This window comes from Anolis sagrei, chromosome 5 (assembly GCF_037176765.1).
Source record: "Anolis sagrei isolate rAnoSag1 chromosome 5, rAnoSag1.mat, whole genome shotgun sequence".
NCBI lineage: Eukaryota > Metazoa > Chordata > Lepidosauria > Squamata > Dactyloidae > Anolis > Anolis sagrei.
Genome location: NC_090025.1, coordinates 163,848,822 through 163,875,533, shown reverse-complemented (window position 1 = coordinate 163,875,533; position 26,712 = coordinate 163,848,822). Strand labels below are relative to the sequence as shown.

At 40.2% G+C, this 26,712-nt stretch overlaps 1 protein-coding gene across 1 annotated transcript in view; it reads right to left on the bottom strand.

The window, feature by feature from the left end:
- Positions 1-26,712, bottom strand: part of SUN2 (Sad1 and UNC84 domain containing 2) — a 44,916-nt gene that overhangs the window by 6,243 nt on the left and 11,961 nt on the right. The window contains exons 3-16 of the mRNA XM_060777058.2: positions 22,065-22,255; positions 19,001-19,138; positions 16,594-16,689; positions 14,672-14,765; positions 12,355-12,425; positions 9,936-10,057; positions 8,914-9,129; positions 7,379-7,456; positions 6,207-6,250; positions 3,427-3,592; positions 3,042-3,257; positions 1,934-2,018; positions 1,537-1,652; positions 157-324 (exon numbers count right to left, since the gene is read on the bottom strand). Coding sequence (XP_060633041.2) covers positions 157-324; positions 1,537-1,652; positions 1,934-2,018; positions 3,042-3,257; positions 3,427-3,592; positions 6,207-6,250; positions 7,379-7,456; positions 8,914-9,129; positions 9,936-10,057; positions 12,355-12,425; positions 14,672-14,765; positions 16,594-16,689; positions 19,001-19,138; positions 22,065-22,255 — 1,801 coding nt within the window. The remainder of the gene's footprint in view (positions 1-156; positions 325-1,536; positions 1,653-1,933; positions 2,019-3,041; positions 3,258-3,426; positions 3,593-6,206; positions 6,251-7,378; positions 7,457-8,913; positions 9,130-9,935; positions 10,058-12,354; positions 12,426-14,671; positions 14,766-16,593; positions 16,690-19,000; positions 19,139-22,064; positions 22,256-26,712) is intronic.

Below are 26,712 nucleotides of genomic sequence, written 5' to 3'. Positions count from 1 at the left end.
TACCAGAGGTCTCAGGATGCCCTGCCCCAAGAGTATGAGAGACTTCTTCTATCACAAGGTGCCGCAGGATGGAAAATATATTTCTGTTTTCAAGTGTGCCTCCTTGCAACTTGCCCAATTGCTTGCATTCCCTAGTCCCACACAAAAGTGACTTACGTAGACTGCGAAGTCCTTGGGAGCGCTGGGAATGGTTCCTTTGGGCGAGAGGGATCTGGAGATGTGCTCTAGCGTCACATCAGTGGGATAGATGTTGCTTGAAAGGCGAATGACAGCAAATCCCTGGGAGCCTTGAAAAGCCCAGCAGTTCCCTGGCAGGACCTCTGGCTGCAAGGAAGTTAAAGCAAATGTGGTTTTAGGGAAAAGCAACAAAAATAATGCTGGAGTTAAAGCTTTCTATCCAAAAGTAGAAGAATACAGTAATACACAAACACAATTCAACCAAAAGAAGAAATACAGTGTGCTCTGGGCCAACCAAAGATATCATTTGATACGTTTACAACAGGACCTTGTGATAAGATTATCCAGAACTATCTGCTAGGCTTTAAAGCCAAGTCACAATCTAAATTCACCCAGAAACCAAATACATCTCCATTTTTCATATGTAATGCCACAACTAATATGGTTATTGTGAGGATAACATAGAGTGACCTCCCTTTCCAACACTATCTTGAACTTCTATCATAAAAGACATCACAATTCTTATTTTGGCACAGTTCATAGAGCAGTTGTTCTTTGGCAGCTGACATGCCTTCAATGTTGATTGTGATTATTGGTCCTACAAAAGTCCATTGGTTTGTCTGCTTGTTTGGTTGCATGCTGCAAATAGCTTCCGGTTGCTTCTGGAGTGAGAGAATCAGCTGTCTAGCAACCAATAGTGAAAGGACCAAGAGAGTGACATCTTTGGCCCATCCTGTTTGGATATCAGCCAGCACGCCAACAACTTAAATCAAGAAATAGTTTCTAAGATCTATTGAGAAAGTCGCTCAGCAAGCGAGAGTCCAAAAGTAGCAGGCTAAAACCCAGAACCTCAATCAATGTTTGATACCAAATGGGAGACTCCCTCCTGGGCACACCGAAAACTGGGCGACTTGGAAGGCGCTGAACAGACAGTGCTCCAACACCACGAGCAGAACCAACGTCAAGAAATGGGGCTACAAAGTGGAATCCACGACATGAGAGTGTGGAGAAGAGCAAAGCACAGACCACCTACTAGAATGCAACCTGAGCCCTGCTACATGCACAATGGAGGACCTTCTTGCAGCAACACCAAAGGCACTCCAAGTGGCCAGCTACTGGTCAAAGGACATTTAACAGAATGCCAAGTTTGCAAACTTTGTGTGTGTGTGTGTGTGTGTTTAAAATACAATAAAACTGTTTGGTTTGCTCCTGACACAATAAATAAATATCATAAAAGACTGTATAAATTGTGGATAAGAGTAGTAGTAATAGAGAACACAGTTTTTTATGTAGAAACTAGGTTCAGAGGAGAAACTATAACACAGGGCTATTGTAAGTTTTACTTAATTGATTCAATACCTGCAGAATGACTCGTGGAGACTGAGAGTGGTACCACAAGGGAATCCCAAAAAGACTGAGCAGAGCAGTCTTGGTCTCGTATGTTTCTGAGCATCGAGTACTGATAACGCTGGCACCTGTAATCATAGATTAAGTTGAAGCCAAGGAAAACAACTCACAATAGGAAACAAGCTTGTATACAAATGGTCCCACTATAGTCAGAACTAACTAAAAAGTCTTAGGTTAGTCCTAACTTCTAGATACACAATGTATTTTGAAATGAAACAGAAAATTCTGGCGTTCTTCTATGTTATTTAGCATTATCACTGTAGGCATAATTGGAAAATTTCTGGTCACCAGTTAAATTTCCCCCCAGTACATCAAGAATTATCAGCTTGTTGACCTTGAGTGTCCATACCTGCAGATTCAAGTGCATAGTCAAACATCCCAATGCGATCTTCACTGTACCGATTCAGAGCCTGTTTCACAATGTGGTGCACATCCTGAAGGAAAACAACAGCATGGAGTGAAAGGAGAGAACTCTCAGAATGCTAAAGTGTTTGCACTGTTCTTTCGGGATACAACTGAAACATGCAAATGACATTGCTTTTTGGGGAATTACAGAAAAGCAATAGCAACACCGATCTGCATGCATTTTATCAGCTGAAAATTAATATGCCACCTGACATGAAACCTTTAGGTATCAGTGTGTCAAAATTTGCAAAAGGCAATTATAAGGCTAATGTGGCCCTCGATGAAATGAATTTGACATCTCTGACCTAAGGAACGTCCAATAGAGGGGATGCTAAGAAGGAGACACAATTTCTTAATAGCACGTGAAGGCAGAAAATCGATTCACTTTTAGCTATCCTAAAGCATTTTTTACTCTGGATTGAAGGATAACATTCCAGATATTTGAGGTAAGGGATGTGATACAGCTTCTGTTAGGACAGCTTTGCAAGCTTTGTTTGTATTAATGATAGGGAGCCCCTGGTGACACAGCGGGTTAAACCACTGAGCTTCTGAACTTGCTGACTAAAAGGTCAGTGGCTTGAATCTGGGTAGCAGGTTGAGCTCCTGCTGTTAGCACCAGCTTCTGCCAACCTAGCAGTTCGAAAACATGCAAATGTGAGTAGATCAATAGATATTACTTCAGCGAGAAGATAATGCTGCTCTATGCAGTCATGCTGGCCACATTGGAGGCATCTACAGACAACACCAACTCTTCAACTTAAAATGTAGATGAACACCACCTTCCTGTGTCGTACATGACTAGACTTAATGTCAAGGGGAAACCTTTCCCCATTAATGGTAGGGATTACTCTGCTTCTCGGGATCTCTCATGATTTTACAGAATGGGAAAAAGTTGCCTCTTAGATTTTCAAAGCATGAAGCTAAGTACTAAGATATATATCGTCGATATATATTTTAAATAAACACATCCCACACAACAGTCACCACTATTAGAATTCCCCAAAAAGACTCCATGAGAAACCACGTGAACCAGGGGATCACTGTATCCTCACCTCTTGCGTTACTCCTATGACTCCTTCCCTTTGGAGAGCTACTCGAACGTTCTGCACTGAGAATTCCTGGTCCTCTGAGATCCTGGCAAGAATCTTCTTCTCCAGTGCAAGTAGCTGTTCCTGCAGCTCATCTTGTTGGAGGAATACACTGCCTGTCCCATCCTTTCTCGACTGGGACAGGAACTGGCTTAGCCACACTGGAAACTGGACTTCCACCTGAGTTCACCAAAACAAAAGGGTTGATAAATGCAGTTAGATAATTGAACTGCAGACTTTTCTGCCAGAAGATGTCATGATGGTCATCCACTTGAAAGCCTTTAAACTGGGACTGGACAAGATCCAGTTAAACAGGAAGACTTGAAAAGAAATGCAACTGGAAACTCACATCTTCCCTTATTTCCTTGATCTGTCTTGGAAGAGACTCCACGTGTTTTGACAACACCTTCTGATCTGAGGCCAAGTTTCCAAATTCCTTCTTCAGGTTTGAAAGCTGTGCCTCTAGCCTGTCCATCTCCTTTCGGAAACTTCCCATCAGACCTTCCTGGGTAGAGCTTTAGGAGGAAAACAAAAGTGACAAGCACTGTGAGTAATTCAAAGCTTTAATATTTTTGGACCGCTACCCTAGAATCCCACAACTAGCATGGTCAGCGATCTTCTCTAGAATAGTGGGGATTTAAACGCTGTAAACAAATAGTAAACAAACAAATATATTGTAAATTGCCATATATACTTGAAAATAAGCCGGGTTTTTCAGTCCTTTTTGGGGGGCTGAAAAAGCCTCCCTCAACTTATAATGGGGTTAAGTCAGGCAGCAGGGCCTGGAGGCCACTGCTTGCAATATATATTTATCTCTCCTCCCTTAACAGTGTGTTTTCTTTTCCAAATCCTCCCTCTCTCGAGAAGGAGAGAAGCCCTTGCAAGTCAGGAATATCCATTAATCTTATAAAAGCATTCTCCCCTGAAATAATTGTTAATCTCTCCTACAGATATATAGACATTTCCTCCTGCAGGTCTTTGCAATCGCTATGTACCTGTATATCTGTATCTTTCGATCTGTATACATTAGTTTTACATATGAATTACATATAGATATCTAGAGATTTCCATGTACCTGTATCTGTACCTATATGTACACATTATTTTTATATATGAATTTCCCCTCACATGTTTGCAAGTCTCTGAAATTCCTGTATAGATATAGTTATCTATATATCGATAGATGTCTAGACAGACATATATGAATATAGATATATAGGGCTTGCAAATATTACAGGGGGAAATGCACACAAAATATATATCTACATGTCTAGATAGATATGAATATATATATATATGGCATGCAAATATTGCAGGGGAAATACACACACACACATATATAGAGGTATCTAGATAGATATGAATATAGATATATAGGGCATGCAAATATTTCAGGGGAAATGCACACACACACACATATAGAGAGAGGTATCTAGATAGATATAAACATAGATATGTAGGGCTTGCAAATATTGCAGGAGGTAAATCACATATATATAGAGAGAGGATTTGCAAATGTTTCAGGGGGAAATACATGTGAAATTAATATATATAATTATAGATCTATATCTAGCTCTGCATTGTTTATATTGGCATTGAATGTTGCCTGTTACAATGTTGGAAGCCCACCTGAGTCCCCATGGGGGGGGGGGGGGGAATAAGGTGAGAAATAAATGAAGATTATTATTATTATTATTATTATTATTATTATTATTAAGTTATTGTTGATACCATATTGTTTTTGTTAACCCTACTTTTCCACCTACAGAGCTAGTTTACTGTTGGAATATGGTAAATATTCAAAAACATTTAACCTATTGATGCCTCAATTAATGTTATTTTTTTGTATCTATTTTTATTTTGAAAGTTACCAGTAGTTGCTGCATTTCCCACTCTAGGCTTGTACTCGAGTCAGTAAGCTTTGCCAGTTTTTTGTAGTATAATTAGGTGCTTCAGCTTATATTCAGGTCGGCTTATACTCTAGTATATACGATAATAGTAAGTAAATATAAAGGCATTTTAGAGGAAGCTATTAAGCCAGTAACTAAGCACAGCTCTTGCATGTCTCTGCTTGAATGCCACAAGGCTTCAGGAGGATGTTACTTTTTGGGTACACCAGTTTCATGCACTTGCTCACAACATTCCTCTATTTGTTCACAACATTTTTGGCAATGCTTACTCTCATGACAGTTGCCTTTTCATTATTGTGCAGGAGAATGCAGGCCCTGCCTCAGCAGATCATTGCCTAAGCCAGTAGCTATCGCCCTTTGGACTTTCAGATATTTGGGTGAGTTCCCAGAATCTCTAACTACTGACTGGTCAAATTCAAAACATTGAGGGCGGATTGTTGATAACCCTTGGTCTAAACATGACTATAATGTACATGATTATTGTAATCACAAATCCAGATGCTCTGAATTTTGATCAGGGAGGAATCAAGGTGGTTCTAACAACAGCTGCTATTTATTTATTTACAGTATTTATATGATTGGTTGTGGCTGCTAGCTGCATCATGCCGTACTTCTTCCCTTCACATGTGGTTATGGAGTCGGGTAATTAAGTCAACATGTGGGTTCTGGAGAGAAGCAGTGATGATTTGGACCAGGTAACAGGGTGGAGTATTGGAGAGACTGGGACTGAAAACCATCAGATCCTTCAGCAACAGAGATACTAGCACTTGAGTAAAGAGGAGCTACTAAGGAGATAACAAAGAGGTTCAATGAATAACCTCTTTGTTCGGTGGGTTATACAGCAACAATACTTGGGATTGAACTGGGGAATTGCTATATTTATTTCTTGGTTGAACTACGAGTTTTCCAGCACTCGGACTATATAGGTGGGGAAAATAACCTAAAGGAAGAATTTGGGGCAGCTTCTGCCTAGTATTTAAACTTCTCAAAGTATTCTGGGAAATTATTATGCAAAGAAACATGTTGCACAAAAAATTAATGGTTTTGGTACAAAAAAGTAATGTGTGCTTCTGAAAATAGTGACGGTGCATTTTTTACATAAAAGTCCCCACATTTTTTGTGCCACAAACTCCTCATATATTTCTATGCAGAATATTTTCTGAAATGCTTCGGGATGTATGAATTACTGTAACAGTATAAGACACATTGTTCAGATTACCTTTGCCATTGTGAGCTCATTTGGAGCATCCGGCCCTCTGTCTCCTGAAGGAAAAGCAACACTGGTTAGGACAAGGAAAGAAACAGGACAAGATCTATTGTGACCCCAAATTCAAATGTGAGTACAGCCAGAGTAAAGCTGGAGAATCAATGGGGACAATCTAGTAACAACATTTTTGTAATCTTAATTCAGAAGACTTCTGTTAATTGAGGCTAAAGTCTGAATTTCCACCTTATCTTTTGTTTAGAATTGGAGGGCAATAACAAAGCTAAGTGTTGCTCTTTATTTACTGTCCTGATTTTAGAGTTTTTAAAACTGGTAGCCAGATTTTGTTCATTTTCATGGTTTTCTCTAACAACCACCATGTCAGACTACACAGAGAAGCCACTGAAATCCACAAGCATGTGGACAATTTCAATAGAAAGGAGGAAACCATGAAAATGACAAAATCTAGCTACCAGTTTTTAAAAAAACTCTAAAATCAGGACAAGACAGTAAATAAAGAGCAACACTCAAAAAGCAGGGAAATTCCAGACAAGAGTCAATCAGGGCCAGCAAACACCTCCCAACAAAGAACTCCCCCAGGAAGCAATCAGCCAGGCTTGGAAGCTGCAAGGCCATTAAATGTGAATTAAGGTAGCCAAGTGCAACATTCACACTTGCCTCAAGCAGACAAGAGTCCTTTCTCCCACCCAGGACATTTCACAGATATATAAATCCCACTTGTCTAGTTTCCAGCAGACCTCACAACCTCTGAGGATGCCTGCCATAGATGTGGGCAAAACGTCAGGAGAAAATGCTTTTGGAACATGGCCACACAGCCTGGAAAACTCACAGCAAATCAGTGATTCTGGCCATGAAAGCCTTCGACAAAACACATGATTATGAATATTTTCTACTTCATCCCTTTAAAAAAAGACCCAAGGTGGCTAACACTAAAAAAAAAACAATATGCAATTTAAAACCTAAACAACTACCAACACTAAAATAGGATCAAATGTCGAACTATTAAAAATAAATAGTTAAAAACATTTACATTATTCAAACCCAACTAAATGCTAGGCATTACCCCCTAGTTGGGTCTACAATCTATATTGCAAGAGCAGTTTTGCATTGCAGACCTTCCCAGATCACAACACCTGCAACTTCTGTAAACAGTGGTCACGTTTTACCTCAGAAGCCTGAGAGATTTTCTTCTGGAGATGATCAAAATCCTTCTGCATCTGGGAACGGAAGGCACCCAACTCGCTCTGCAGAAGAATGGAGATGAGAAGTGACATGCAGCTTTGAACAAATTAACAGCTCATGATTAAATGCCAGCCAGCGGTTGAACTTATACGAAATATAATAGAAACACTTGTTTTCGGTTTGAGATAGCTATGATTTGCATTAAAATGTCTTTGCATAGAACTATTGCCCTTTTCTTTTGTAAGCCAAAGGAAATACACACACATACACAAATCCTGCTGCATCTGGGAACAGAAGGCATCCAACTCGCTCCTATAAAGCCCTAAATGGTTCTGGCCCTCGGAGGCTAATATCTGCTGGAGAGGCCCTGCTCTCGGTCCCACCTCCATCATAGGTGCAACTGGTGGGGATGAGAGACAGGGCCTTCTCAGTGGTGGCCCCTTGGCTGTGGAACTCCCTTCCCAGTGAAATTAAATCAGCTCTCTCCCTCCTGACCTTCAGAAAGTAAGTAAAAACATAGCCGTAGAACCAATCTTTCAGAAAGTAGCACAGTGCAATAGGCTGCCATGAAGTGACTGTAACACGATTGGAATAGCTCCTGGATTATGGCTTTGAATCTTGTGTTGTTTTAACAGTTTATTTTAATGTACTGATATGTCATGGTTTTAATGATTTTCTACTTATTTTAATGTATGGTGTATATTGTATTTGTATGTTTATGTTTGCTGTGGCATTGAATTATTGCCAACCTGGAAGCTGCTCTGAGTCCACTTCGGGGTAAGATAGAGAAGGGTAAAAATACAATATATAAAGTAAGTAAGTAAGTAAGTAAATAAATAAATAAAGGAAGTGGCTAATGATGACAAAGATAGAAACAACTACCCAATGCTTCTACTTGAGCAACAAGCATCTTTGTCTTGTGAAATTATATACCTTTGTGATATTGTATAAAATTAATTCTCTCAAAGAGAAGGGCAGGAGATATTGCAATCTTGTAGGCCAGAGTTTCTCAACCTTGGGGTCGGGACCCCTGGGAGGGGTCATGAGGGGAGTCTCAAATGGGTCACCAACGACCATCAGAAAACACAGTATTTTCTGTTTGTCATGGGGGTTCTGTGTGGAAGGTTTGGCCCAATTCTATCATTGGTGGGGTTCATAATACTCTGATTGTTGGTGAACTATAAATCCCAGCAACTACAAATCCCAAATGTCAAGGTCTATTTTCTCCAAACTCCACCAGTGTTCACATTTGCTCATATTGAGTATTTGTGCCAAGTTTGGTCCAGAGCTATCGTTGTTTGAGTCCACAGTGCTCTTTGGATGGAGATGTACTACAACTCCAAAACTCTAGGTAAGGGGTTCTGGGAGCTGAAATCCAGAACACCTGGAGGACCAAAGGTTGGACACCCACTGCCCTACAGAATTGAAGACTGAAATACCAGAAGCAATTCCTTGCAGTCAGTTCATGTAGATTCAGATTGGCAGCCCAAGGGACCCTCCCTATAGATGCCCTACCTACCTGAAGGTGAAGATGTGTCTCTGTGCGAAGATCTTCTCTCATGGCTGCCTCTCGCCGTTTCACAAGTCCATCCAGAAGTGCCAGGGTGTCTTCATGCGACAGAGAGGCCCCTTCTGTTGATTTTCCTTTCTGGAGCTCCAGCAACGCCGCCGCAGCTTCCAGGGTCTCAAAGCGTCTCTCCAGGGCCTGGAGCCGAGACAATACCTGCTGATGAGCCTTTCAACCCAGAAAAAGAGAAAGAGAGAAATATTGATCACAAAAGGCAGCTTGCAACCACAATTCAGTAGCCTCCAAGACTGAATGATGTAATTCTACATGACGCTGCCCTGGAAGATGGTTTAAAAACGACAGCCATTAAAGTATGCAGAAGCCAGCTAGCAAGAAGTGAATATACAACTCCTATCAGTTGCATTGACCTCTTGATTGGTTCTAAATATGTTATGGCCCCCATATCCACAGGACCAATATATGTGTTTCCTTTTATCCATGTCTGACAAAACATGTCCTTTCTAGACCTTTGCTGCGGTGGTGCAATGGGTTAAACTCTTGTGCTGCAGAACTGCTGACCTGAAGGTTGACAGTTCAAATCTGCAAGACAGGGTGAGCTCCCGTATGTCAGCTCCAGCTCCTGCCAACCTAGACGTTTGAAAACCTGCAAATGTGAGTAGATAAATAGGTACCACTTTGGCTGGAAAAGGCAAAGAGACACTTCAAGCAATCTTGCTGGTCATACAACCAGGAGGTGACAACACAGGCTCCTTGGCTTGAAAATGGAGTAAACACCTCCCCAGAGCCAGAGATGAGCACCGCCTCCAGAAGCCGGAAATGAAAGGAAAAGCCTCTGCCTTTGTTTGTGTTTGTGTGTCTCATTGTATATGATTGTAAACGCACTGAATGTGTGCCTATGTATGTTAATGCTGTAATCCGCTCTGAATCCCCTAGGGTGGAATATAAATAAAGAGTATTAGTATTATTATAATTATTATTATTACACTCTGAAGATAAAATAAAACTCAACATACCGCAGGGAAAACACCAAAGTCTCCTGCTTCATATTCCTTCTTGGTAACCGGAGTAGACCACTTCATGGCTCCCCAAGAAAACACAGAAGACTGGAGACCAAAGGGGTAAAAATACCAGATGCCTAATATGATTAGAAGAAGTCATCAAAGTTAACTTCAGAGTACCCATTATAAGAGTTTAAGTAAATATATAGATTAATCCATGCAATATCTTCATTCACACATGATATTTACATTTCATTTTGCACATGGCTATATGTTAACAAGACGTATAGAAAAAGAAAGTACGGAGACACATCTTCACCTTCAGGTAGGTAGGGCATCCATAGGGAGGGCCTTGGGAGCTGTAGTCCCTTCAAAAGTAATTTTTCCAAGCTCTAGATATTGAATTATTATTTATTTATTTACTTCATTTTTACCCCGCCTTTCTCGACCTCGGAGGGGACTCAAGGCGGCTTACAAATCCAGCAAAAATTCAATGCCGTACAGGTAAACAATAAAATACATCTAATCATAATATAAAACAATCTGAACATGTAAGCAATTAAAACACATATCAATCCTTTCTGTAAGAATTTGAAAGACTGATTTCTTCCATTATTCTTATGATGTTAGTTCTGTAAGTTGCGATTTCCAGAAACTATTCTCAGCAAATGCTTAACTCCAGCATTTGTTTTTGTTTTGCTTCTTAGACTTTTTTACAACTTTCCCTAACTATATATACATCAGTCGAAGCAAAGCAAGGTGACTGGGAACCTGTACAGAAACTGAATCACTGTGACAACTTTTACTGTTGTCAAAATCTTACAATCTACCTCTAAACAAAGTGTATGCTTGCTAGTATAACTTCTGTATCATGAGGGAATCAATGTTATATATAAGCAATAAAGATTGCCTTAATCCAGCGTTTCTCAACTTGGGGGCCGGGACCCCTGGGGGGGGGGTCGCGAGGTGTCAGGGGGTCACCAAAGACCATCAGAAAACATTGATGGTTGGTCATGGGAGTTCTGTGTGGGAAGTTTGTCGCAATACTATTGTTGGTGGGGTTCAGAATGCTCTTTGATTGTAGGTAAACTATAAATCCCAGCAACTACAACTCCCAAAAGTCAAAGGTCTATTGTCCCCAAACTCCACCAGTGTTCACATTTGGACATATTGAGTATTCGTGCCACGTTTGAGTCCACAGTGCTCTCTGGATGAAGGTGCACTACAACTCCCAAACCCAAGGACAATGCCCACCAAACCCTTCCAGTATTTTCTGTTGGTCATGGGAGCTCTTTGTGCCAGGTTTGGTTCTATTCCATCGTTGGTGGAGTTGAAAATGCTCTTTGATTGTAGGTGAACTATAAATCCCAGGAACTACAACTCCCAAATGACAAATCCAACCCCACCAGTATTCAAATTTGGGCGTATTGAGTATTTGTGCAAAATTTGGTCCAGTGAATGAAAATACCTCCTGCATATCGGATATTTACATTACGATTCATAACAGTAGCAAATGACAGTTGTGAAGTAGCAACGAAAATATTGTTATGGTTGGGGGTCACCACAACGTGAGGAACTGTATTAAGGGGTCACTGCATTAGGAAGTTTGAGAACCACTGCCTTAATCACTTTCAATGCTGGTGTAAAGTTTTACAAGATAGGTAGAGTGCCTGTTTTCACAATGATTTCCTTATACCTTTCTTACTTGCTCAAGGAAGGAAAATGCTGTAACACAACCTACTCATTTGGCTGTACTCACTACTTTTACTTTTCCTGGCTACAAAATAGTGTTTGCAACCAGACACCACATATATTTATATCAACCATAAAACTATTTGCAATTTCAGATAATTGTAATACTGTGCCAGTACCCAGTAACTCCTTTCAAACATATTTATTTGTTTTATAAAATGCAGCTGATGAGAAATAGCAATGAATTCAGAGGTGTAGGTTAGAGATTATTAACTCTTCTATGCAAGTTCTATTTTCTTGTGAAAAGTTTCTCATAAATAGCTTTTCACCTTCTCCTTTAAACTGCAGCCTCAGCAGCTACATCGTCAAAAGAAAAGACATCTGGAAACAGAATAAAGAGACTGCATGAAAGATAAAGAACTACCCTCAAGGTTGTTTTGCAGAAAAATGCAGTGTAAGACAATACTCAGTATGTGTGTGTGTGTGTATCGTGTCAGGAACAACTTGAGAAACTGCAAATTGTCCAGGAGACGCCTGTATATTTGAAGTTTTTACCTTCCTGTGGGAGGTTTCTCTCATGTCACTGCATGGGGAGCTGGAGCTGACAGAGGGAGCTCATCTGTGCTCTCCCCGGATTCGAACCTCTGACCTGTCATCCTTGCCAGCACAAAGGTTGCCAGCACCACCGGGAGCTCCATATACTCAGTATATAACGGCAACATAGGAAAAATACACAACTCACCGTAACCAAAAGCAGTCAGGAGCAACAGCAGGAGCAGCAAGAGAAACAGCTTCTTCAGGATTGGATAGCTCCTGGACAGGAATAAAGCAGAAAGAGAGAATTAGGTAAAGGTAAATGTTTTCTCTTGACATTAAGTCCAGTCGTGTCCGACTCTGGGGATCTCTGTTTCTAAGCCGAAGAGCCAGCGTTGTCCATAGACATACCTCCAAGGTCATGTGGCCAGCATTACTGCATGGAGTAAATTAGTATTCCTTTATTTCAGATCTTGGTTATGTAGTCTCTTTTTCCTTTTATTACAATCCTTACAATCCCCAGGCAGTATGTTTTTTTTAAAGAGTAATCTTTTGAAGCTATGGTTTGCTTCCCTTTAGAGAAGGAGCCAAAATGAAAAAAGATACTGCTCTTGTCTTTTTCTCCTTTCTTCCATCTCACTTCTAAGCACAGCGTTACACATTGTGGGCCTTTCTAAATCCAATTCACACTATTGGAAAGGAATGGACATATACAGTACAAGGTCATTCTATGATATTACTGATATGTTGGTGCTTTGTCAACATATAAAAGAAAATGGCTGAAATCTTTACTCTTAGGAAAGGTTTTAAAGCAGAACGTTTTTCAAGAGCAAGCCAAGAATGCTACATGGGGCTAGAAATTAACTTTTTTTTTTACTTCTTTTAATAATAGGAATGTTTAATTCTTTTTGGGAATATTGGATAATGACCTGTTAGGATTTTTTTTTTGTTTCAGGAACAACTTGAGAAACTGCAAGTCGCTTCTGGTGTGAGAAAATTGACCATCTGCAAGGACGTTGCCCAGGGGACACCCGGATGTTGTTTAGTCATCCTTGTAGGAGGCTTATCTCATGTCCCCGCTTGGGGAGCTGGAGCTGACAGAGGGAGCTCATCCACACTCTCCCCGGATTTGAACCTCCGACCTGTCAGTTTTCTGCCCATTGAACCCACTGCACCACTGGGGAATCATAATCTATTGGGTAATGGAGTTTCAGAAGTGTTCCTTAATGTACTGGGTAATGGATGATCACTGGACATGTAAGTATCTTGTTTCTATTCAATGCTCTCAGCAGACAAAATGTCAAGTAGACGTCTTTAAAATAACTTGTTTGTTTTACTCACAACTTCATGTATTTAAATATATAGGCACATTTCTTGGTGGTTTAAACTTTTAAAACATTATAGTTTGTGTCTTTAACTTATACTATTTATCAGTCTCTTTAAAACTATACTGCTTTTATAACTGTCTACTTCCAAGGGACTCAAGTATCAACTGTCATTCCTCAACTGTCATCCTTTCAAACTGCATTCTTAACAGTCACTGAAGAAGTCACATGGTCTGCAGCCCCTCCCACTGCCTTAAGTATATAGAGCTAAGGAAAACTGCAAACCAAAGAAGATATACACTTCAGGAAATAACACATTATAAACAGACAAAACATTAAATAGAGGAGGCTTGAGAAGGTTGCTATTTCCAACAATTCTATTCTGATATCTATATTTTGTAGGTTTGTGAATGCCAGATTTTAAGGACGTGAGCAACTTTGGGACCCAGTCTTGAGAAAAAAGCAGGGTACAAATAATAACAATAACGAAAAGGGATCTGATTTTGAGCACATCTTTGGGTCTCTTTAAGTAGCATACACTGTTCTTGTAACTCAGTCATTCCCTATCCTGGAACTCTCCAGATTTTCCCACTACAGTTCCCATTATCCATGGCTAATGGTCACAGATGATGGGAATTTGCAATTAAACACATCTGCAGGACATGATGGTAGGGAACTCTAGGTTAGCTAATAAGAGGCAAAATCTGTAATGAAAACAGGGCTATGGCAAAACATAAAGTGCATACGTAGGTAAATGAAGAAACATACATGCATATATAGAGACATGTTTGCACATGTATAGATACATAAATCTATTCAGATTGTGGGATACACCCCTCCCTTCAGATTAGTCATCAGTTTCCACTGTTGTTGCTTCTTAAGATGGAGGTGAAGACAGATCTCTTTCAACTGAACTTTTCAACTGTTTTGGTTTTTTAAAAACTGATTTTGAAGGTTTCATAATATTAGTGCTGTGACTAATCACACTGAATAATATTTTAAAGTAGAAATGAAAGAAAAACATGCAATATAATGAAAATAAATAAATACAGAGAGGTAAGACATAGTGGTAAATTGGTTGAATTTGGAAAAAGTGCATTCACACTTTTCTCCACCTGCCCAATTATTGCTCCCCTGAGTCAGTTCCATAATCACATCATGGGCGTCTCCTAGCCTTTCCGTATTTCCTTGCGCACTGACCTTGTCAAGACAAAGACATCCAGGAGGGAGGCTGCAGTCGTGAGGCGGTACCACGTCGTCCCGATCCACCAGTATAACAACCCAAAGAACCTTCCTGTGAAGGAAAGAAGAAAGACAAGGGCATGCAAACTCTGCATTTTGGTTTGGTTTTCTAGATAGAGTGCAATACTTTCTAGTTATTAGTGTTCCAGAATAATTTCTCAGATAACATATTTTCTTTAGAGGGTCCAGTCTTCTATTTAAATCTATATAAATAAAAATGTAATATCCGTTTGTGGGATTAACATAACTCAAAAACCACTGGATGAATTGACACTAAATTTGGACACAATATACCTATCAGGCCAATAAGTGACCATCACTTATAAAAACACTGAAAAACACAGCAGAAAAGACTTTAAAAAACCAAAAAAAAAACCCCACACAAAAATACATTACAATGCATGCACAAAACCAGATATATACGCATATACACAAATATACACATACACATATATATGCATATATACATACAAAACACAGACTGGGCCACAGCAAAGTGTGGCAGGGGACGGCAAGTAGTACATATAAAGGTATCATAGACTCTTACTAAACATCCGTTCCTCCTTGTCTATAGTCTTATAGGATCCTCTATATACATTTTTAGTTTAATTTCACATTGAGATGTTGAATCATTGGTTGCTATTAATTAACAAAGTTGTCTAATAGCTCTCCCCTTAATAATAAAGTTATTTTATCCATTATAAGCAAATCTGTAATATATTTTTCCCATTCTTCTAAAGGAGGTATCTCTGGGGTTTTCCAATATCTGGCATCTACTATTTGAGCTGCCACTGTTGTGTAAAACATTTTTCCAAATTTCCTTTCTAATTCTTCATCGGGCATGTTCAAAAGATGTTTTAAGGGAGAGTAGATGTTTTTTGGGCAACTGTAATAACCCTTCTGAAACTCTGCTATATATGTTTTTGTGCATTGGCATATCTTTGTCCCTATTAGTCTGATAGCTGAGAAACTTAAGTGCCACTGGGTTTGTGGTGCAGCTGGCTGAGTGTCAGCTGCATTAAGATCACTCGGACCAAAAAGGTCATGAGTTCGAAGCCAGCCCGGGTTGGAGTGGGTTTCCAACCAATTGCGTGTAGCCTGCTGTCGACCTTTGCAACCCGAAAGACAGTTGCATCTGTCAAGTAGGAAAATAAGGTACCACCTTAAAGTGTGGGGAGGCTAAATTAACTGATTTATGAGGCCATAAAGAAGACTCCAGCAAAGCATTCCAGCAGGGAAGCATGCGGGGAATGCGGAAGTGCTTCATCAGCGTCGCAGATGGACGATGAAAGCGACAGCTCCCCTGGCAGACAGAAAAAGTTAAATAGCCTCTGTCTATGTTTGTATGTCAAAAATTGCCATTGAATGTTTGCCATATATGTGTACACTGTAATCCGCCTTGAGTCCCCTGCGGGGTGAGAAGGGCGGAATATAAAAGCAGTAAATAAATAAATAAATAAATAATAAAATACTAGTGGATATTTATCACAAAGGAGAAGGTTGACTCCAGAGAGTTTTTAACTCTTCTCAGGAAGATCATTCTTTATAAAAGGTTACGATCTCTAACAAGGTCATGCCTTTCCAAAAGATTCCTGATTTTCCCAAATGGTTATGAATATCCATTTTCCAAAAGATTATGGAGATTCCCATTTAGCAAAGCTAAGGCGGCAATAGTATAATAATTACAATCATTATATCTTTCCTTCCTTTCAACTAGATCATGGTGTAACCTGCTGGAAGATGCTAAAATGGGGCAATATAGTCCTCCTGCATTCAGCCTGTCCCCACTCCTGTGGTGAGGTCTTTAACATAGATATGCCCTTATAATTTGCTAATATATGCAAAGCAGCATGAAGTTACTTAAGTGCTTTCCCACTTACCTGGTGAGGTAACCACCATCCACAGGAAAGAGCTTATTTTGGAAAGTGTTTTCTTGAATCGAGATCCAGAAGTATACTGGTCGGAGTAAGTGTATCCTATTGGGAACAAAGGAAAGTTCATTAGCAAACAAGACATTCTCTCCCCCACATTGACTCCACAAGTTATTTCTTTTGTGAGTCCTGTTTCCTTGCTGCTCAAAATGAAATACAATGGCCAATGAAAACACAGAGAATAAGCTGAGGGGTTTATGAAACCACCCTAATGTATTTTTCGAAGGCTTTGATGGCCGGAATTACTTGGTTGTTGTGAGTTTTCCCAGGCTGTATGGCCATGTTCCAGAAGCATTCTCTCCTGACATTTCACCCACATCTATGGCAGGCATTCTCAGCAGTTGTGAGGTTTGTTGGAAACTAGGAAAATGGAGTTTATATATCTGTGGAATGTCCAGGGTGGGTGAAAAAACTCTCATCCATTTAAGGTAGGTGTGGATGTTTCAATTGGCCACTTTGATCAGCATTTAATGGCTTAGCAGTTTCAAGGTCTGGCTTCTTACTGCCTGGGGAAATCCTTTATTGGGAGGCAATTAACTGGTTTCCAACAGACCTCACAACCTCCTAGTTTCCAACAGACCTCACAACCTCTGAGGATGCCTGCCATAGATGCAGGTGAAACATCAGGAAAGAATGCTTCTGGATCATGGCTCACAACAAACCACCCTAACTTTTCCAAGCATGGTTTTCTGTATATCTTACACAGTTGAGGTTTTGGAAGATGTTCCAAACAATTCCTTCCCAGTTAGGACCATGATAGCATTTTTGCTAAATTAATTAACAATTATTTACCAATTTACCCCATAAGCTTTCTGTATTCCTTGGATCTTTCTCTTGCAAAATATGGAGCACCCAATACACTCATTTCCCAGTGGTTTCTCCATACTCAAACTAGAGATCAACTGAATACAACCTGCTAGGCCAGTGGTTCTCAATCTGTGAGTCCCCAGATGTTTTGGTCTTCTACTCTCAGAAATCCTAATAGCTGGTAAACTGGCTGGGATTTCTGGGAGTGGTAGGCCAAAACATCTGGGGACCCACAGGTTGAGAATCACTGTGCTAAGCTAATCCCTGCTGACTTCCTCACTTTTACTTTTTTTGTGAGCTATGCAATCATCATAGTGAGAATGTTTATTAACATCTCATCAAGATTTGTTGGCCTTCTCCTCTCGCATATGAAAGCCTAAAAGGTCTACAGCAGGCATGGGCAAAGAATCAGTGAAATAGTGAACCTGGTCAGCATTGGAATCCAAATGGCAAAGGAGCTATCCATGGTGCTGAACCTATTTGTGAGCTAAGGTTCAATGTTTGGAATGGGTCCTAGCAGTATAGAACAGGCACGGGCAAACTTGGGCCCTCCAGGTGTTTTGGACTACAACTTCCACAATTCCTAACAGCCGGTAGGTTGTTAGGAATTGTGGGAGTTGTAGTCCAAAACACCTGGAGGGCCAAACTTTTCCCATGCCGGTTATAGCGGCTCTAAGATTCTGGTTGTTTTCGTCCAAAAGAACATTCTCAAGCACCAAACAGAACTGTGTGCAAACCGAGTCTTAGGGCACATCTATACTCTAGAATTAATGCTATCTCATATTACTTTAACCGCCATGGCTCAATGCTATTGAATCATGGGAGTTGTAGTTCTACAAGGTCTTTAGCTTTCTGTGCCAAAGGGTGCTGGTGCCTTACCAAACTACATCTCCCAAGATTCCAAAGCATTGAGCCATGGCAATTAAATTAGTGTTAAAAAGCATTAATTTTAGAATGTAGATGTATCCCAAGAGTATTTTCTTCCATTCTGCATATGGGCACTGCGATTGAAGGAATATGTTGACAAGCTGAAATGTGTCCAGAGGAGGGCAACTAAAATTATCAAGGGTCTGGAGAACAAGCCCTATGAGGAGCAGCTTAAAGAGCTGGGCATGTTTAACCTGCAGAAGAGAAGGCTGAGAGGAGCCATGACGGCCATGTATCAATATGTGAGGAGGAGTCACAGGGAGGAGGTAGCAGGCTTGTTTTCCGCTGCTCTGGAGTGACTAGGATGCGGAGCAATGGCTTCAAACTACAGGAAAGGAGATTTCTCTGATCATTAGGAAGAACTTCCTAACTGTGAGAGCTGTTCAGCAGTGGAACTCTCTGGCCCAGAGTGTGATGGAGGCTCCTTATTTGAAGGCTTTTAAACAGAGGCTGGATGATCATCTGTCGGGGTGCTTTGAATATGATTTTCCTGCTTCTTGGTAGAGGTTAGGCTAGATGGCCCTTGAGTTCTCTACCAGCTCTATGATTCTTCTGAACAAAGTGCAGCTGCTGTAAGTCTCATCAATGTTGTTCCTGTTTTAGGCAAAGAAGACATCCATACCTGCATAGTCATCCTCAGAAGAATAACCAGAGGATGATGCATAGGTGTCATATATCTTTCTTTCTGATAGCCCATTGATTTTTTTACTGCTTTCGATGCCTCCAACACCGGCTCTTCTTCTTCTCGAGAGATCCTCACCTGATCAGGAAACACAACCTCATTTTAGAAAAGCTGAGAAATTCTCAACAGCGTTTGCATGCATGGCTTGATTCAAAACATTTAATGCTCCATCAGATGGCTCTAAAGAAGAATGAGCTCTCTCAATATAGCTCCTATATCGCTAGTTGGCATCACGTCTTTTCTTCCATTCCTTTGGGAGGAAAGGTGGGGCTGTTTGCAGCAATTCCTTGGATCTGAACCAGGACTCAGCCAAAGAACTGTTTCTAAAGACTGAAGGCATGGTTTGCTGGTTCTATAATTATTGTTATAATTATTGTTATTATTACATTTATTATTTTACTCTTATAATTATTATTATATTTATTGTTTTATCTATTATTTCATTTATTACTTTATTCTATTTATGCTATAATTTAAAGGATAAATATTTTCTGATTTAGTGTAAAATCTTATCTATAGTACAGATGTATCATTTCATTCATGCACTACGGCAGCATAGCTCTTAAAATTAAGAGGAAAGGAAAAGGGAAAGAGAAATATTGTTTTGATATGTTTTGTTATTTTTTTAAAAAATCACTCAAGATTGGAACCAAAGTATTTAAATAATGACAGGAATTACTAAAAATAATCTGGGGCAAAATTAATGTTAATTGGATACTGTATATACTCGAGTATAAGCCGAGTTTTTCAGCTCCTTTTTAGGCTGAAAAAGCCCCCCTTGGCTTGAATCAAAGTTATTTATTATTTAACTCTGTTATTATTATTATTATTACATTTATTATTTAACTCTATTTATTATTATTACATTTATTATTTTATTATATTATTATATTTATTATTTTACTCTATTATTATTGTTTCATTTATTACTTCATTTTATTACTATTGTTATTATTACATTTATTATTTTACTCTATTTTATTATTATGTTTATTATTTTAGTCTATTATTATTAATCACATTTCCATTATTTTACTTTCTTTATTATTATTGGAAGGATATGTAAGCAAATTTACATTGAACAAGGTTAGAATAATGGTTTAGTCAGAGTTGGACAGTCTTTTTATGTAAATATTCAAAAAAAATTAACCTCCTGATTCCTCAATTAATGAAATGTTATTGGTATCTATTTTTATTTTGAAATTTACCAATAGCTGCTGCATTTCCCACCCTCAGCTTACATTCAAGTCAATACGTCATCCATTTTTTTGTGGTAAAATTAGGTTATATTTGGGTTGGTTTATACTCAAATATAGGTTAAAAACTATAATAACTACAGCAACAAATACTTTCTTCAGCTGGTGGAGTCCTTAGATTCACTCAAAGAAGCTACACTGAAGTGAAAATTTTTAAAAGCACAATAGAGGTTGTGTACTCCCTCATTCTTACAATGGGTTTGTGAAAGGCGTTAATGTTTTCTCTTCACTGTTTTGGATACTTTAAATAGAACAGGAAGTTAATGCATTGCATAAAAGGCAACCAAATAGATCAATATCATATCCAAAGTTTCTTATTTGAGCATCATGCCAAGTGTCATGCCTGAACATGATTTTGTGATCTCTTCACTAGAGTTTCAACACATGTCCCTTCCCAAGTCTCTCACTCTACCATCATCTCATTTCTTTGATGCAGTTGAAATATTATAAAATAACAATTACACAAAGCTGTCTGTTTGAGCACCTAAGAACAACATGTAGGATGAATGCACAGCTTAGTTTTATTTATAGATCATTTTTATAATGTCAGCCATCCACATTTGCAGGGGTTAGGAGTGAAGAATTATTTATTTATTTACAGCATTTGTAGTCCGCCCTTCTCAAGGGGACTCAGGGCAGATCACAGAACACATACACAGCAAACATTCGTTGTCATTAAACAGATAGGACAGACAATAGGTATATTTGGCATTTTTCCCAACTTTGGCGTCCTGGAGGTTGTTCTTGATTCTGGCCACAGGGGGTGCTGGTGCTCCATCTTCTATGATGAAGAGCCCTTGATCACAGACTTTCTCCTTCCTTTGATTGCCGGCATTTTCTGGTATTTCCTTTTTATGGTGCCATAAAATACCTCCCTGCTTAAATGGTGCCTAATTTCTCTACTCACAGCTGTTTAGGTGGACAGTGAACTGGGCTGAAGGTCGGGTGCTCATCCCGACCCGGGACTTCGAAATGCCAACCTTTCAATTGGTGTGATCTATTGCTGCTGGTGATTAACCAGCTGTGCTAAAGCCCGGCCATGCATGCTTTTGGGAGCAGTGCGACAAATTAACATTGGCAACTTGGACTGGCCCTGGATTATGACCTGGATTATGTGATTTTAAATTGTTGTTCTAATGTTATGTTTTAACTGGTTGGTTTTTAATGTTTTTGTTTATTTATTGATGATATGTGCACACATGCCATCAAATTCTTGCCTAGGTAAGGCTGCCCTGAATCCCCTTCGGGGTTGAGAAGGGCAGGATACAAGTGCGGTAAATAAAATAATTAAAATAAATACAGTACATAAATATGAAACCTTGAATGCAATTGAACACCATTAAATTACTTGACTTCCAATTCAAGCAGACAATTGAATTTTGTTGGAGATAATGTTTTGGGGAAACATTAAAGAATTGTCTGGAGGGCCTAGCAAATTTCTAGAGATCATTCTTACCCAGGAACAGGAAAATGAAGCCACAGAAATGGCTTCCACAGTTACAGGGACCTTGCTGTATTATTCTAACATGATTTCCCACCATGTGGAAAGCAGATATAATACCAAGGCTGTTGCATGAATTACACAGTTAGAAAGCATTTGGGGTGATTTTGCAGAATCTCTAGGAGTTGAGAACCTGCAGTATTCTGGCTGTTGGCCTTTATCTCCAATCAGCCCCTGGTCAGGAACAATGAAAGGTATAGTTCTATACCACCTTGAAAAACCAAGGTTCAAAGGAAGAAATACTCACTCCAGTATGAGTTGTTGTCCATTGGGTCATCCAAAACAGTGCTGCCTCTAATTGAAAGTCCTCTGCCATCATTCAGGTAAGTCTCACTGACCACAGACTCGTAAAAGGAGGTGTGCGTTGCAGGACTGTTTCCCAGGCTGGGGGCTGGAGAGGGACGCTTCACACTGCCAGATTTTCTTCTCAGACTCCGGCTGTAGCAGCAGAAACAGGGAAGAATCAACATATTTGTGAGATGACATATGTGGGAGAAGCAGAATATATAAATATGTACAAATATGTGGTGCTACTTGGTAAGAGATCACCAATAAACCTCCAGGACAAAAGGAGGGAGAAGAACAATGTGTGCTATTTAATTTATTTAATCAGATGGAAGGTCATTACAAATGACTGCTTTTGGGGCAGAGGGACATGCCCAGCTTAGTCCGTTGTAACAAAAACAATCAGAGGGCTTGGGGCGCCTGAAAACCTAACAAGTTTTATTTGGTGTAAGCCTCTCATTTATAGCCAATACAACTTCTAAGAAGGAACAAATGGGTCTCTTCTGCTAATATAATAATAATATACTTTATTTATATTCTGCTCTATCTCCCCAAAAGGATTCTGGGTGGATTACAGTACACATTCAATGTCGTTATACAATTAACAAGACCGACAGTACATAAACAGAAGTAAAGGCTTCCCATCTTTTTCCATCTCTGGCATCTGGAGGCTGTGTTTTACTCCGACCACGGGAGGTGCTATCTCTCCATCTTCCATGTCGAGGAGCTTTGTTGTCTTTAAACGCTCTTCCAATCAAATCACCGGCATGTCCGCATGGGCACCTTCTATTACCTGCCCGTCAAAGCGGCACCTATTTATTGACTCACATTATGGTTTTGAAACTGCTAGGGGAGCAGAAGCTGCGCTGACAGTTGGGACCTCACCCCAACCTGGGCTTGAACTGTCAACCTTTCGATCGGCAAGATTTTCTGCAGCTAGAAGTTTAACCTGTGCTAAAGCATGGCCCAAGGTGTAGGCAATGCTTCAAGAGTGTTGAACTTGAACCAGAAAGACTTAGGTTCAAATTCTTGCTTGGAGAGCAAGCTTATAAAATCATCCCAAGCCAGTCATGGACATTCAGGCTAAACCACTTAACAATGCTGTTGTGACGATACTGTCATAGTATTGAGAAGAAGAGACTGAAAGGGAAAATGGGGTTTGCCTATTTAACAAATAGAGAAGGCTTAGTTAGAATTGTGGCTAGAGTATCTGCGAAGAGAGCAGGTTAATACTGATAGAAATAAGTGAACCAATCATTTATGTGTGTTACTATTTATTCATTTATTTATTTATAGTGTTTATATTCCGCCCTTCTCACCCCAGAAAGAGACTCGGGACAGATCACAGAGCACATATACAGCAAATATTCAATGCCGATTGGCAAGACAAACAACATATAGAGGTGTATATATAGGCTTTTCCCATCTTTTGGCATCTTTGGAGGCTGTGCTCGGTTCCAGCCACAGGGGGATGCAGTTGCTCCATCTCCTTGCCAAAGAGCTTTCTTTGTTCGTAAACTTTTTCCTCCTTTTTTCTTATTGAAACGCCATGCCTAAAATACCCCCCCCCCCCCAGTTTTAAAGCAGTTCCTATTTATCTACTCACATTGTTGTTCTTGATCCACTAGGTGGGTGGAATGAAAACATAACAGGTTTTTCTTAAACTACTCTTTGGTTGCTAGTTTTGTTTTTACCATTGCCCAAATTGTTCATTCAAAGAGTCTCGTCGATCCTAAAATTCTAAAGAATACACAACAGACTCGGACATGTTTGGAGCCACCTTTCAGGTTCTAATGTAGGAAACCCAAGGGAGGAATTGGGAGAGGGAATACAGTGAATGACAGAAGCCTAGGAATAAATGCGTACTGAATAACTGAAAATGGACATGCATCAAAAACTCCTTAAAGCAGTGCTGCTGAAAACTGTGGGCTATGCCCAGTCCATGAGTCATCAGCTGCCAGACCGTAATGAGTTTCCAGGAAGGAAAACAAACAGTTGTAACGAATGCATGTAAGCATAACACTGGCCCCTGGTACTCTGGAAAAAATACCACTTTTCCTTTTCCCACATCCATTATTCCTAGGAGTTCTGGTCTGGATGCTTGGGGCAAAAGCACTGGGGATGACCCTCAAAGGCCCTGGGGTGGCATATACACCCTATGTGACCCATGGCTGTTTTTAGAAGTTCAAGAAGGATCTAAAGCGGTGGTTCCCAACCTATTTTTGACCAAGGTCAACTTGACCAGGGAGCACTCTCCAACATTAGTACCAAAAGGGTTACAAATCAGTTTGTGGTCAACTTGAGATTCAATTTGGTTATTTGGGGTGCTGATTGAGAAAACTGCATTGGATAGATCACATCAGCTCTAGTTTCTGATAGAGAACATATGCCATCCAGTAGTCTCACAACCTCTGAGGATGCCTGCCATAGATGCAGGCAAAACGTCAGCAGAGAATGCTTCTGAATGTCTGAACATGGTCATATAGCCTGAAAAACCTACAACAACCCAGCTGTAGGTTTTTCAGAATTGTTTTTCATATAGAATTTGGAGAAATGTTGCTGGAAACAACTCTTTTGCTGCAGAGGAGAGATTTTACAGAGTCCTTCTCCTCCTCCCACTGCCCTGAAAATAGGACAAACAGCAATTTTTGCCTGGCTTAGGAGGACAAAAAAAACAAAGAACGGGTCAGAAAATACGGGCAGAGCGATAGCATCTTTTCCAGCAGATCTTCAGTTAAGTGACGAGGTTGCAGAGAACACAGAATGTGCCCTGTTCTCTCTTTCTCCACCTCCATTTCCTGCCTGCTTTGTCTGCAGCAGCTGTGGTTTTCTCGTCTGAGCCGAGCGCTGAGCAGGTGCCCACAGTGGGGCAGGAAGGAAGGAAGACAACTGCAGCGTGACTGTGGCATAGCCTTCCTCAACCCAGAGGTGAGCTATGCTACAAACCACATCATCCCCAAACAGTAGCTGTAGCCATGCTGCCTGGGGATTAACCAAGTTACACTCTGATACATCAAAGAACGGCAGCTTGGGGAACTTTAGAGCAATGCATTTTTATAAAGTCTCAGCCAGTTCTAAGATAACTGGCTTAAAGAAAACGTCTCTATTTCAGCTTCAACCAGGATAGTGTTTCTCAACCTTCCTAATGCCGCAACCCCTTAATACAGTTCCTCATGTTGTGGTGACCCCCAACCATAAAATTATTTTCGTTGCTACTTCATAACTGTAATTTTGATACTGTTATGAACCTTAATGTAAATATCTGATATGCAGGATGTATTTTCATTCACTGGACGCAATTTGGCACAAATACCTGATACGCCCAAATTTGAATACTGGTGGGGTCGTGGGGGGAAGGATTGATTTTGGCATTTGGGAGTTGTAGTTGCTGAGATTTATAGTTCACCTACATTCAAAGAGCATTCTTAACTCCATCAATGATGGAATTGAACCTGGCTTGGCACACAGAACTCCCATGACCAACAGAAAATACTGGAAGGGTTTGGTGGGCACTGACCTTGAATTTTGGAGTTGTAGTTCACCTATGTCCAGAGAGCACTGTAGACTCAAACAATGATGGATATGGGCCTAACTTGGCAGAAATACTCAATATGCCGAAATGTGAACACTGGTGGAGTTTGGGGAAACTAGACCTTGACCTTTGGGAGTTGTAGTTGCTGGGATTTATAGTTCACCTACAATTTAAGAGGATTCTGAACCCCACCAGCGATAGAATTGGACCAAACTTCCTACACAGAACCCCCATGACAAACAGAAAATACTGGAAGTGTTTGGTGGGTACTGACCTTGAATTTTTGAGTTGTAGTTCACCTACATGCAGAGAGCACTGTAGACTCAAACAATGATGGATATGGGCCTAACTTGGCACAAATACTCAATATGCCTAAATGTGAACACTGGTGGAGTTTGGGGAAACTAGACCTTGACATTTGGGAGTTGTAGTTGCTGGGATTTATAGTTCACCTTCAATCAAAGAGCATTCTGAACCCCACCAGCGATAGAATTGGGTCAAACTTCCTATACAGAACCCCCATGACCAAAAGAAAATACTGTGTTTTCTTATGGTGTTTGGCGACCCCTCTGACCATTTTGAGATCCCCCAGAGATCCCGACCCCCAGGTTGAGAAACGCTGAACTAGCACAAGGGAAGAGGGTTCTTTAGTTAGCTTTGCAGGATAGTTACCCACACTTTTTTTTCCTCCTATGGAACTGGGGAAATTACGTTTGCAACAACTCCCCTTCCATTCTGCTCCAATTCAAATAATATGTTATATGAGGGTGCGGTCGTCCCACCGCTTGAGATATATGAGAGAGGCCCACAGAAAGAGGGAGGGATATCACATGAGGGAGATCAACTATAATACATAACTAACGGGCAGCAAGTTTTCCAAAGTAAGCACACACAGTGCCAATCTGAACTGGCACTACTACAGCTAAACTCCTGTGGCTAGCTTTTCTCTATCTCCCTGAAACACTTCCAGCATTATAGCCATGGGAGCTAAAAAAGGGAAATATGCCAAGGAAGGATTCCCCGCCTCACAGTTCCCTACACAGAATGGAAGTGAAATTAAGGGGGAATTGGCTGGGGA